The following is a 14,532-nucleotide window of genomic DNA, read 5'->3' as shown; positions in this document are numbered from 1 at the left end:
AGAAAAACCAAAATGTTGCATTAAAATCTCACTAGCAGTACCTGTATATGTTCTAAGTATGTAAGCCTTATAGTCGTTACGTAATCATGCAACTAACAAGCAAGAATGTAAACACACAATAACACTGTGTCGTCTGTTCACTATAACAATGCATTCTTAATTACTGTCTAAATATGTTTCCTAGGTTCTTGAGTGAATAGTTAACTTCAAAACGTTGTTGCAAGTTAACAGTTTCTAAGTGTGACAACGAGTACTAGTAACGTGAAGTGAAAAATTTTATAGCAAAAACTAAGTTAAAAAACAGATTATCTTTCAATAAACGGTTTTACATGTGAAATGTGGTGCAAGCCTTTACTCTTCCTACTATGCAGAGCTCCAGCTTCAACGGAATTGTCATGTGGTATATGGTACATTGGTAAAGAATCCTCAAATTTTTCTCAGGGTTAGCGTCTATGATATTTTTCTCTGAGCCAGCCAGCGCACGTGGCTGCCTGCGGTGCGAGTCATTGTCTGGCTATCTCTTTGTTGGCGTGCGTCGTTATTGGGATTAGGAGAACTGCCCTGTTTGAATCCCGCCAGTTCTGATGAAATTCAGGTCTGTCGTTATGATTATATTGTCTGTCGTCATGTCGGTAGTTCCTGTAGTTTCTTTCTTGTCGGTTAAGTGGTGGAGAATTTCTCCCTGAATCGTAACTGCGCGCTGGACCGTTGCGTCTGAAGTTATTCTGTCTCCCTTGATAATAATTATTTTGGTTCCCATATTGTCTGTTTCTCTGATTGTCTCCGTGATAGTCATTAGCGCGGAGAGGTGATCTTTCCCTGTAATTATTACTACTCTACCAACGGTTGTCATATGGGTGGTGTCTGTTTTGGTCACGATTTACATTGTAAGAATAGCCTTGTCGTGTCCAGTTATTATTTCTTTCCTCGCGGAGTTGTGACGGATGTGACCTGTAATTGGTGTGTTCCTGTTTTCGCGTCCCGCGATTGTCAGTATCGATTTCCAATTCTTGTAAGAGTCCCTGAAAAGCTTCACTGTCGGTTTTGCAACGTCCTGCCAAAATAATATGTCGTAAATGTTCAGCCAATTTGATTAAGCAAATGCGGATGAGTTCTGAGGGGCTGTATGAGTTTGACAGGTACTGATTCTTGTGCAACATGTCTTCAAAATATTTCACAAGACTGGAAAATTCAGATTGTTCGAAATGTTTCATCATTATGATGTTATGTTTTACTCGGTCTTGTGCAGCTTGAGACCAATATGCTGAGAGGAAGGCATGATAAAATTCTCCTTCACTGTGACAATCGTGAATGACCGATCGCATTCTTACAGCTGGTTCATTCTCTAAATAGCCACACATAAATTCTAATCTGTGCTCTAATGACCAGTTGGGAGGAAAACAACGAGAGAATTGATGAAGCCACGCTTGTGGCTGAATGTCGTTGCCGGAATTCTTGAATGTTTTGAATTTACGTGTAGTAATAAACAGCTTATAGTCAAAATCACCACGTCGGGGAGTCGCATGTCGGTCATTGTTACGTCGTTTCGGCGGTTCCATCTCGAAATTCGGTGTACCTTGCCAATTTCTTTCATAACTTCCGAAGTGTGCTGTGTTATTATTTTGTGGCTGTTCCATATTTCTAAACGGGGAGTCGTATGTCGGTCATTGTTACGTCGTTTCGGCGGTTCCATCTCAAAATTCGGTGTACCTTGCCAATTTCTTTCATAATTTCCGAAGTGTCCTGTGTTATTATTTTGTGGCTGTTCCAAATTTCTATTTCTCTCTTCCCGTATTGTAGCGCGAGTGTCATCTGAAATATGTAATTCTTGTATTACCTGTGTCAACTGATCTTGTACTTCCCGGATTTCGCTTTGGTGTTGTGTGTTAATTTGATTCTGATTTTGTTTGAATTTCCTAATTTGTTCGTACTCTTCTGTATCATTAAAGACTACCAGTCTTGTGTCATTCAGATTATCATCTACCTTCGTAGATAAATTAGTGAACTGATCCGAAAGTTCGGCTACTTTCTCCGATAGTGAACTTATTTCCTCAGTGTGTTTTTCTGAACCAAGTTTCAGGGTGTCCATTTGTGTTGAAATCGTATCTACTGTGTCCTTTAAGTTTTCCTGAGTTTTTGCAAGTTGCATAACCGAATCGGTAGATGCAGCTGAGTCAATTTTAGCTTGCAAGATGTCGTGATTTTCATGAACAATAGTTTGCAGTTTCTTTATGGCTGCTTCGTGATTCTGTAATGCACTTTCATGACGCGAAAAAATAGGTTGGAAATGCTCACAAATTTGTGTTTTTACGTCATTACAGACTTTTTGACATTTCGATTCGGATTTATGTAACTCAGTAGTTAAATCTTCACTTGTTTGTTCAAGCATGGTGTCTAACTTTTGAAGATTTTGTTCCATTGCGTCTAACTGTTGCTGTGTTTGTCTCTGGTGTTGTTCCATTGTGTCTAACTTTTGAAGATTTTGTTCCATTGCGTCTAACTGTTGCTGTGTTTGTCTCTGGTGTTGTTCCATTGTGTCTAACTTTTGAAGATTTTGTTCCATTGTGTCTAACTTTTGAAGATTTAGTTCCATTGTGTCTAACTGTTGCTGTGTTTGTCTCTGATTTTGTTTCATTTGTTGCATTAATTGCAATAATAATGTATTAGTGTCTGGAATCTGTTCCTCTATGCTTTTCGGTAGTGCATTTGCACCGGCAACATTCACATTTTGACGAGCAGAAAATGTGTCTTGACTTATTTGAGAAAACGGTGAAGACACAAAACCTGAATTTACAGTATTTGCAAGATTGTGTCCTGTCATATCGGATTCCTGAGGCGAACTGTTGCCTACCGATCGATCGATAATGCTTCCCTGTTCACTAATTGTTTCACTGTCTACACCATTATTTGCAGCCTGCTCCATTTCCCTATGCACAATAACCAAATTACTAGTTTGAACATTAGTTAATTCATTACACGGTGGCGCTAACAAACTGCTTTCGTCTTCACTGTCATTTCTCAGTTTACTTTGGAGCCTAGTATTACGTTTTTCACACGCCATTATTGTAACAATATTTCACACTACAACACAGAAAAGCACAATTTGAAGAGCAAAAATAAGAGAACACATTAACATAGCACTGAAAATAATATCTAGTTAATTGCAAGCGCAGCTGCGAAATACTTGGTGCAAATCTACATGCATGCCACAACTGTTTTACTGTACAACAATGAAAAACTACAACTACAAAGGAAATTCTCTCTATAATTACGCGCTAGCAATAAACAATAGCTACACTAATTACACAAACTACAAGAAAAAATCAGAAGATTCCAGTGAGGTATCCTCGGCTAAGGGTCGACATATGAAACGTCCCGTTAGAAAAATTATACATGACTATGCTTAAACTGATACACAATATTTTTTTAGCGCAACGCAATCTGACTTTCAATAATCCCTACAAAAGAATGGCCCTGACTAACATTAACCTATACCTTTCACAAATCAATTACCTCACAAAAATCTTTGTTACTCGAACTACTGCAGTACAGCGAGCGCCACTACTGCCAGATAAATAAAAGTTTCTAACTACTGAAGTCACTAACTACTGATAGGCGTAGTTAGCAAATGAAAGATTTTGATAGAGAACAAACAATGTATTTACCTTAATAGTGTTCAAAAGTCATAATATATATATAGCAGTTCATGACATCCATTCTTACTAATGTACTGTTTCTGATGGACACATGTCCAGATCATCCGCTCTCAAAAATCCGCCATCTCACTTCGCCACATCCACCACTGCTGGCGGCTCACCTCCAACTGCGCAACGCTACGCGCTGTTAGCATCCAGCTGCCCAACACTACAATAGCCAACAACAATGCAAACCAGCCACAGACTGCACACGGCACAGCCAGTGATTTTCATACAGAGCGCTACGTCGCATTACCAATAAAAAAACCTACACAGCCTACTTACACCATAATGGTTCAAATGGCTCTGAGCACTATGGGACTTAACATCTGAGGTCATCAGTCCCCTAGAACTTAGAATTACTTAAACCTAACTAACCTAAGTACATCACACAGATCCATCCCCGAGGCAGGATTCGAACCTGCAACCATAGCGGTCGCGCGGTTCCAGGCTGACGTGCCTAGAACCGCTCGGCCACGGCGGTCGGCCTCGTGAGTCGTAGGAAGAACTTGGAGGCACCATGATGCATTCCAAGGTGCTGTGTCAGGATTTCATGACATGATCCAACTGAAATGTCACATTTCTCAGCAATCACTCGGACAGTCAGTTTTCGATTGGCACGCACAATTATTCCTGACATGAGTGTCGTCGGTAGATGTCGAAGGGTTTCGTAATACCAAGTGCGGCTTAAGCAATCATCACCGTAGGCTTCCTGCATCATTTGGTGTGTGTCTCTAAACATTTTCTCGAGATTCACACAAAATTTTATACAGCATCGTTGGTCCTCTAACCTTGCACCTCGAAATTTGGAAACTGTGTGATACAATGTGCTACTAAAAACAGCACTGAGCAATAACTAACAGATATACAACAGTGAAACTTCCAGCAATTACACTTCAAACACTGACGTGTGCAGTGATGGAAACCGCATTTCGTTCCAACACACCATAGGTGCTAAATTACGAATCTTTCGGAATTTTTTGAACAGGCCTCGCACATAACAAAATAAGCATACGCCTATTTGTTCTTAAATTTGCAAGTTGAAGAAAAACATTATATCAGACTTTGATTTCTGACGTATTTTCGGAGAATTATTTTGCAAGCGACTTTGCAACAATGAACATCGTAACCTAATGTGATGCAGAGGGGACTTTTCCAAATGTGAAAACTATTTTGAGAGATGTAAGAAAGGCCTTTCTGAAAGATTTAGTAAAGTATCTAGTAATTTATTATAACAGACAGAACTAAAATCATTTCAGAATTAGTTTAGTATTACTGTGATGTTAGAAATGCCTAATAAATTGTTGGATTCTTATTTTCCCGTTTCTATTTTGTGTTGGTTTCAGGTCTGGGTTTTGTTCATTTTAAGTGTATATTCGTATATTTTTGGTGGATATTTTCCTTGTTTTAGTATATATTTCAGGTATTTTTTCATATTTTAGTCGATAAATACATAAATTTAACACGGCAAAGCCGACTGGCTGTCCAGCCAGGGTGGCAGCACCCGCCCTGTTTATATTCGAACCAAAAAGAAAAAAATAAATGGAGATATTATGAAATGTACACCGTTCGGTATTCTTAAAACTCGGTCTGAACACATTAGACTCCATACAAAAAGATAATTGAATTAAAATGTGTTTTTACCAACAAGTTCTAAGGCCACGCGAAGTCGCTGGTAAGCCAGTACTTAAGCTGCTGGCCCATCTACTACATAGATTCAAATCAACTTCAATCCATCAACATATACACTCCTGGAAATGGAAAAAAGAACACATTGACACCGGTGTGTCAGACCCACCATACTTGCTCCGGACACTGCGAGAGGGCTGTACAAGCAATGATCACACGCACGGCACAGCGGACACACCAGGAACCGCGGTGTTGGCCGTCGAATGGCGCTAGCTGCGCAGCATTTGTGCACCGCCGCCGTCAGTGTCAGCCAGTTTGCCGTGGCATACGGAGCTCCATCGCAGTCTTTAACACTGGTAGCATGCCGCGACAGCGTGGACGTGAACCGTATGTGCAGTTGACGGACTTTGAGCGAGGGCGTATAGTGGGCATGCGGGAGGCCGGGTGGACGTACCGCCGAATTGCTCAACACGTGGGGCGTGAGGTCTCCACAGTACATCGATGTTGTTGCCAGTGGTCGGCGGAAGGAGCACGTGCCCGTCGACCTGGGACCGGACCGCAGCGACGCACGGATGCACGCCAAGACCGTAGGATCCTACGCAGTGCCGTGGGGGACCGCACCGCCACTTCCCAGAAAATTAGGGACACTGTTGCTCCTGGGGTATCGGCGAGGACCATTCGCAACCGTCTCCATGAAGCTGGGCTACGGTCCCGCACACCGTTAGGCCGTCTTCCGCTCACGCCCCAACATCGTGTAGCCCGCCTCCAGTGGTGTCGCGACAGGCGTGAATGGAGGGACGAATGGAGACGTGTCGTCTTCAGCGATGAGAGACGCTTCTGCCTTGGTGCCAATGATGGTCGTATGCGTGTTTGGCGCCGTGCAGGTGAGCGCCACAATCAGGACTGCATACGACCGAGGCACACAGGGCCAACACCCGGCATCATGGTGTGGGGAGCGATCTCCTACACTGGCCGTACACCACTGGTGATCGTCGAGGGGACACTGAATAGTGCACGGTACATCCAAACTGTCATCGAACCCATCGTTCTACCATTCCTAGACCGGCAAGGGAACTTGCTGTTCCAACAGGACAATGCACGTCCGCATGTATCCCGTGCCACCCAACGTGCTCTAGAAGGTGTAAGTCTACTACCCTGGCCAGCAAGATCTCCGGATCTGTCCCCCATTGAGCATGTTTGGGACTGGATGAAGCGTCGTCTCACGCGGTCTGCACGTCCAGCACGAACGCTGGTCCAACTGAGGCGCGAGGTGGAAATGGCATGGCAAGCCGTTCCACAGGACTACATCCAGCATCTCTACGATCGTCTCCATGGGAGAATAGCAGCCTGCATTGCTGCGAAAGGTGGATATACACTGTACTAGTACCGACATTGTGCATACTCTGTTGCCTGTGTCTATGTGCCTGTGGTTCTGTCATTGTGATCATGTGATGTATCTGACCCCAGGAATGTGTCAATAAAGTTTCCCCTTCCTGGGACAATGAATTCACGGTGTTCTTATTTCAATTTCCAGGAGTGTATATATATATATATATATATATATAAAATCATGGAAGCTATACAAAGTGTAAACAAAATTACATTCTATACTTTCTAGGAAAAAGTAGGGGGGACCAAAATCAGTCTTCGCAGGGGCATTCCGAAATTTCCGAAATTCGTTAGACCGGTGCATTATTTTGAAAATGGTCCATGTGTCGTGGAGAAATTCGTTTGCATATTTGCTTTAATCCTCATTTAATTGATATGTTACACACCTTGCACGAACTTTTTTGTAGATAGTTTTTCATGTAAAGTGTTCTGTACTCTTCATACATATTTCCCATGGCTTCGCTATTTCATGCATCTTTAAAACTACAAGCAACATTCTGGTACCAACAAGTTTTTGTGGAGGACAGTCACAGATCTGAGAAATTGTTAATGACAATAAAAAACACTCACCACTCAATAACCATTTGAATTATCATAAAAACTATAACAATGAAATAAGTTAAGAATGGTGAGCTGTTTCCAAAAGTCACATAGTTCTATGAAGGTGCTTATTTCGCAACCACTGGTTTCTCGTCGGTACAGACACATCTTCAGGTTTATAATGTTATCAAGACACAAAGGAATTAATGACATTAGCTACCAGTGGACATTGATTTAAATCAATAAGGAAAGTTGAAAGTTTGTACCGAACTAGGTTTCGAACCCGGATCTCCTTCTTACTAGGCAGATGCGCTGATCGCTGTGCCATCCGGACACAGTGGTCATCGCAAAAGCACGAACCACCCTAGCACGCCTGCCGACTGACCCAATTCTCAACTTATCCACACATTACTGTTGTAGTGCTCCTTGCCGGCCGGCCGTGGTGGCTTGCGATGGTGGCTAAAAGGAGAACGTTTAGGTCATTTCAGACTTGCATTCTAAATATTCCTTGTTATTTTGCGATCACTGCGAGTACAGAAATGGTGGACGGGCTCACATGTCTCTAGGGGTGTTTCAATTACGCTGCACAAGTTTCTCTGTGAAGCCCTTCCACATCTTCCATACGGTCTCGATTTGTCCACAAACGATTTCCATATTTTTGGAGCCCTGAAGGAAGAAATTCGTGGCCGTCAATTTGCTTCGAAGAGGCGCACGCCTGCGCACATACATGGTCCCATATGTAAGCCGAAAAATTTTTCCATGAAGGCATTAACCGTCTTGCTCACAGTGGGATAAATGTTTTAACAGATGTGGTTATTATTTCTGAATCAATAAACCGTTTATTTACTTTTCTTTCCATGTGTCTCGTGTTCGTCTGAGAGCCCCTTATACATTACTCAAAAAAATCTCATGAAATTTTTTCCCGTAACTTTAGTTCATTAACGAATCTGATTGAACACACTTGTGGAAATTTTGAGAGTAGCCAAAGTTTTTTGTAGACACTACACTATACAGTCCTGTGATGCTTTCAAAACAATCCCACAATTTCGGAACAATCGTTCGGCCGGAATATTTGGATACAGCTGCCGCCTTTACCGACTTGCAAAAGGAGGCTGCACAATTGTGATAATAGTAAAATTGGACACCGCTGAATGGTCAGGTGAATACCGTAGGATACCTCAACAAATGGGTCGGCACTTTTTTTCTGTTTTTATAGGAGAGAGTAAGATACGCGATGGTTGGTGAAGATTTGGAAAACTTTGGAAGTGATCGTAATTTAAAAATTCCGGCGACTATGATTTCGTGGACAGCTAGTCGTGAAGAACTATAAATAAGTGGTCCAGTCAAGCGTAGGGCCTAAAGGCTTAGATTCACAGAGGTTAGTTTGTTCATAGGTAGAACCATTACCATTTTAGAAAAGGCAGAGTTATTGACGAAGCCATAAATTTTTAGTTATTCTAGTACAATTCCTTCCGCAGAGGATGTTGTCTGCAACGTTTGTGGACATTGCAGACGTCTTCAACGCTTATTGTAAACTACAATGATATAGAAGTAACATATTTCTAAGTCTTCCCTGTCCTAAACCACTATAACAATTTTTGGAGTGCTATAAAAACTGAGTTGCTGAAGTGAACTATAGTTTATTATAATGTAATCAAACGGACATCGAAAGCCTTGCCGTAGGGCTCAGCATATGTTCCTGTTTTCTGCGACTTCACTGTGTCACCGCTTCTGGAAATCAAAAATGGATTCAGCGCTACAGAAGATGTAATTCTCTATGTCGACAGTGTGATTTTTATGCTCTTGTGAGATTGCAAGACATTGTTTGGAGAGAGGGTGCCTAGTGTCACGTGCAACAGGAGGAATAAATTCGCAACTGTTGGATACAAGACCGTTACTGATACAAGATGATCTGCGTGCTCGTAACCGGAAATAATAAAGCATTTAAATTATGAGACACACCGATCTCACCGCTTTCCGTCCTCGTTATTCTGTTTGTCTGGGCGCGAAGCACTTTTTCTACAGTGGTGTCAACATGAGAAGCAGTGAAATAACAGACAAAGTTTTCTACGAATGTACCGCGTACGAGATACTGCTGCGTGAGGTAAGGTTACACCACGGCACCAGCTTCGCAGCGGTTACCACGTCTGCTGGTGGTATAGGGCAGTGCCGCTCTGCTATTAGCGGTAGAGGCAGTAGTGAGGTGTGTGCAGCGGACTGTGCTCATGCGACTTCCTGGCGCCTTCCGCTCCTCCCTGTGGACGTACCTTCACCTTCAGTGTATTACCGGTGACAGAACAGTAAGATGCGCAGCTACCTGGTTTTGGCTTCTAATGAGAATTTTGATTATAAACAAAATTTTGAACAGTAACATGCACCTCAGGTACTGGAGAGTGGAAATCTAGCTTCAAGTATGGGGCACCTTCAGTAACGGTCGTGATATGTACATTCTCCCTAACAGTCGGGAAAGGTCGAGACCATAGACGTCCGCAAGCTGCCCTCCTCGGAATCTGGGTGCAGACTTTTTATTCAAAACAGAATACTCTCGAATTTCTAGCTCCGACTGTCTGGGAGACGCTTCTAAACTGTAGATTCACACTGTCTTGTGCGACAGGAAATATTGTGACCAACAGTGACTACCAGTCTTATGCCTTTTTTTCCACGCATTTCATGAGAAATTATGCTGATTCCATCGCGCGGTGGTAAATCCGAATCTTTATAGAGCGGTGCTGAAATATTCTCCTTAATCATTTCTCGTCTCTTCCTTGCACAGCACTGCCCGTGCTGCAGGAAGAGACTGGTGTGACACCCTGGCGCGTGTTCTCTTAGTTCTGCGTAACCGTCGCAGGAAGATTCACCTCCCCAACTTACGTTCCCCTACTGCACAACGAAACCACAACAGTGGTCTGACGTATGCACGTAGAAAAAGGAAACCTGAGACGACTTGCAAATTCTACATTCAGTTTTAAACGGCGGAATTATTACAGTATACACTGAAGCACACTGCCGTCTGTAAATGTGTGGGTACAAATGCTTCAGTCGAAAAAGGAAATTCCATTTTATATTCTACACGAGAGGAAAAGAAAAGCGAAATCTCAACGTCGAGGAGATGTCCTCACCAGGAGTTGGAGCCTTCTCAACTCTCCGTAGTACAGCGCCACTTGCAGTCGAGAGGGTATGACTGCACTTAGTTCAGTCCTAGGCTGCTAAAATTCGACCACACCGGTTAATTTCAGAGTTATTTTGCACGATTTCTCACGTTCATCTAGTCGGTTACAGGCTCTAGGTTACACTGTATGTACCACGGTGAAAAAATGTCGTTTTAAGAACACATTTCGTTCAGTTTTTATTTATCAATAAAGGTGATAAAATAAATCTATTAACTTGATCATATGTTTTTTGTAAGCAAGGAAAGTGTTGTAGATGATATCAAATATAATAAGCCTTCAATCAATGTATACAGCTTGGTCCTCCACTTCGAGGAATATTTACGCCTACTTGCAACAGTACTAAAATGGTAGTCTCACGAATAGGAACAGCAAACTCTGGGTTCATTGTCAGTTACGAGGCTGACACGTTACCGACGGACAATAGGAAATAGCTATAGATTCTTCTTATTACTCCATCTGATCTTCTTCTTTCCAAGGAAGTTAATTCGTCAACTGTAAATATAACGTAGATTTTGTTATTGTATCTAGTTTCATAAGTTTCATTCAAATGCAAAAGTTGTTGATTTATCTCCATTGAGTAATATTTATATCGCTGTAAAGAAAAAAAAGTCTAAAAATACTTCAGACTTTGACTTTCGTTTTCTAGAAAGTAGGGCGGTATGGCTGAAGAAAATCTAATATTCATAAAGTCTCCAGCTGAACATTTTAGTTGCCCTGTTTGCGTTTCACACAAAACGTTCTGAGTAAAAGCGTGCTCGAGTAATTGTGTTGTAAAGAAAATATGTGAAACAGAAACTGCACTATTAATTTAAAGTGAACAGAGGTTTATTTACATATCAGACTTTGTTACACAGAAAGTGTAGAATAACAGAAACATTCGCAAAAATGCGAATGAATAGTTTGTACATTAGCGTTTACCCAAGAATAGCCTTGCCATATCCCAAACCACCGTATCCGTATCCTCCATAAGCCAGAGCGGGTCCAGCAATGGCCGCCCTAGCGATGGGGGCGGCGTAGGCAGCTCTGGCGATAGGGGCAGCGGCGATGGCGGGGGCGGCGTAGGCTGCCCTAGCAATGGGGGCGGCGGCAATGGCGGGGGCGGCGTAGGCTGCTCTAGCATAACCGTAGCCGAGGCCGGCACCGTACGCCAGCGCTGGGGCGGCCGCGATGGCGGGGGCGGCGACGGCCACACGGGCGGGGGCGGCGGCAACGGCGGGATGGGCGCCGGCCTCCTTGTGCACGACGGCGTTGAAGCCGTTCACGGGGTCGGCAGTGTAGTCGACGGTGCGGATGGAACCGTCGGGCTCTGCCAGGCTGTAGCTGCCCTGAACGACGTCACCGCTGCGGCTCTCGTGCTGGCTCTTGGAGTCGCCCGTCAGCGCGTCCTGGACGTTGTAGGCGAAGCTGTACTCTGGGTGAGGGTCGTACTCGGCAGCGACGGCGGCGGGGGCGGCGGCGGCCACGGCGACGGGTGCGGCGCGGATGGCGGGGGCAGCTGCGATTGCTGGAGCGTAAGCTCTGGCGATAGGGGCGGCAGCGATAGCTGGGGCATATGCCCTTGCGATGGGGGCGGCGGCGATAGCGGGGGCGTAGGCCCTAGCGATGGGGGCGGCGGGGGCGAGGACTGCAGGTGCTCCCAGGTAACCGGCGTGGGCCAGCGACAGAGCTGCCACGAAAATTATCACCTGTTGATAACCAAAGAGCACAACATATGGGCAACTATAGGCCAGAGATTATACGCATTAAACATTGCTAACGGCAAATCAAGCATCATATAAGAATAGGCTCCCAAGGCCGTTGTTGACGGTAATAAGAAAATCTTGTATTTTGGTACTGAGTCATTGTTTCCACAATCTCCCGATCCATTGTTTCGATCTCTCTGTCGTGTGGTACTGAGTCATTGTTTCCACAATCTCCCAATCCATTGTTTCGATCTCTCTGTCGTGGGCTTTTCACCTGCAGCTGCCCGCAATGTGCTGTCAGCTTCCGGAAGAAGGCGCCAGTAAGACGACCGAAACGTCGGATGCTTAGGTTACGGAAAGACTGACGCTATACCAAAACCCGAAAACTTTTAATATCGCGAAATTACAATATATATTCACACAGTAATCATGTATTATCTGAAGAAAGACTCAAAATTAATTGATGTCATATGCAGTGTATTTGCTTCTGCCATATTCTCGCTTCGTTAAATTTCCTTTCACCCAGTTAAAGACTGTTATCTGACAAGTTACGATTTGATGCCTTTTGAGATTCCACTGCTTTCAATTATGCTGAAATGAAGGCTCTTTTATCATATAAATTGACTTAAGTTCAATAAAATGTTACAGTAGATATACGCAGTCATTTCCTGTCTAGATAACGCCGATGGTTTACAGTTTAGAAAAATCAATCGTATTAGAGCTAGATTAATGTTACTAGGCTCATAAAGCCACATTGTGAAAAATGATGGAACACTGTGTGTGTAGTCAGTTCTCTGCTGTCTTACATACGCCGTTAGTAGAAGAAATGCGGAGGCAACCAGAATCTACATCAAGATGAGCAGAGCGAAGTATTAGCTGAATATATCAGTTAGGAAATCATTAGTGGTTTGGCTAACGAAGTCATCACAGTAACCACCTCAAATATTTTGAAACATTATGGGAATGCTGATTCATGTTTGCTAGGACTGGATTTGAGGCGTGCGACTACACAATACAGCAGGGATCATTTGAACAAATTTCGACAGTTGAATTAAGGGCTTGAAATTCGTTGTGAACTGTGGTCACGAAAGTGGAGACTGAATGGCTTACCGCACAAAACATACCCCCCCCCCCCCTCCCCTCCACGACCACCACCGCCCCACTATAACGCTAACTCTCCAAATTTAAGTTGAAAATTGCATTAATCTTCTACAGAGAGTTTCAGAAATTTTGTTCCTGCAATTCAACGATGCATTTGTAACAACTTGCTCACTCAAAGCGAGTTTGCTAGGAATATGGGCAACTATCTTACACTGATTTCTGGAATATAAACATGATTTTTTTTGTGAAAAACAATTGTGACTGTATAAAGAACCAATACTAGAGACAAATACTAATAAGCCCATAAATTAGATTAAGAAAAAGGATACTAGACCAAATACAGGTGTTATACAAACAATCGATTCTCCAATGCTCGCTTTTGGTGTAAATTAATGGGGATGTCGCTAAGGGTACAAAATACTTCTCACCAGCTACCTTACAATGGCATGGGAGGTACGTACGTAGGTGAATTTTGTGATAAGGCAGTTGAAATGTGGAAAGTCTGTGAAGCGCGTTCCTATAAAAACGCTCTTTCTGTACGAGTCAATATATAAATTAGCTATTGCGAAACATGTTGGGTGGACTGCGTGTTCTTCACACACGACTGGCGTACCGCATGTGTGAAACATATGAGTATTGGAACCTACTGAAACAGTATCACGGGTCAACTACAAGGGTGTCCTGAGCCTCACCTTGCAAGCCATGTTGTCCGCTGGTGAGTGCTGGAGGCCGTGTGCGGTGACAGCCGGCGGCCGTCGCTTATATACTGGTCCACGGCTCTCGGCGGCAATCTCGTCTGACAAGAACCACTCGAGAAGTGCTGCCGCAACCTCAGCACCGGTCCTCTGTACAGCCTAACAGCTGACCGGCACTCCGCATGCCCAGATATATGGGTTACGCTCGTGTGGTGTCATCTGCTGCAGTTTACAGATCCCTTCAGACTGGAGCCGTCCAACTCCTACATTAAGAATGTTATCTATTTCTGGTATGCGACCCTTTGGTAGCGCCAAAGACGGAAATTCCGAAACTGCTATTGCTGTTGACAAGTAAGAAGGAAGCGCACAACGCAGCACTGCGATTAGAGTTATAGCATCTATAAAATGTCTTTAACTTGTATCAGTACTATAAAAACAAAAATGTACTTCTTAATGTTGTGCCTTTATAATCATCCAGTCAAGCTCAACACCATAGTGGCTATTAATAATGATTCGCTTCTCTCAGTGGCCGGGTGCAAGTCTTTCAATTGTATACCACTGAGGCGGCTTTTGTATCCCTTATGTACCCCAGTTATCCAAACGCGAAAGGAGACCTATGTGTTTTACTGGC

At 43.4% G+C, this 14,532-nt stretch overlaps 1 protein-coding gene across 1 annotated transcript in view; it reads right to left on the bottom strand.

The window, feature by feature from the left end:
* Positions 1–13,928, bottom strand: part of LOC124775395 (ice-structuring glycoprotein-like) — a 54,458-nt gene extending 40,530 nt beyond the window's left edge. The window contains exons 1-3 of the mRNA XM_047250229.1: positions 13,899–13,928; positions 11,342–12,108; positions 8,918–8,984 (exon numbers count right to left, since the gene is read on the bottom strand). Of these exons, the coding sequence (XP_047106185.1) occupies positions 8,918–8,984; positions 11,342–12,108; positions 13,899–13,910 (846 nt within the window). The 5' untranslated portion in view covers positions 13,911–13,928. The remainder of the gene's footprint in view (positions 1–8,917; positions 8,985–11,341; positions 12,109–13,898) is intronic.
* Between the last annotated feature and the right edge of the window lie 604 nt (positions 13,929–14,532).

This window comes from Schistocerca piceifrons, chromosome 2, assembly GCF_021461385.2.
Source record: "Schistocerca piceifrons isolate TAMUIC-IGC-003096 chromosome 2, iqSchPice1.1, whole genome shotgun sequence".
Classification (NCBI taxonomy): Eukaryota; Metazoa; Arthropoda; class Insecta; order Orthoptera; family Acrididae; genus Schistocerca; species Schistocerca piceifrons.
Note: the sequence above shows the minus strand (reverse complement) of the source record. Positions and strands in the feature narration are given on the sequence as shown.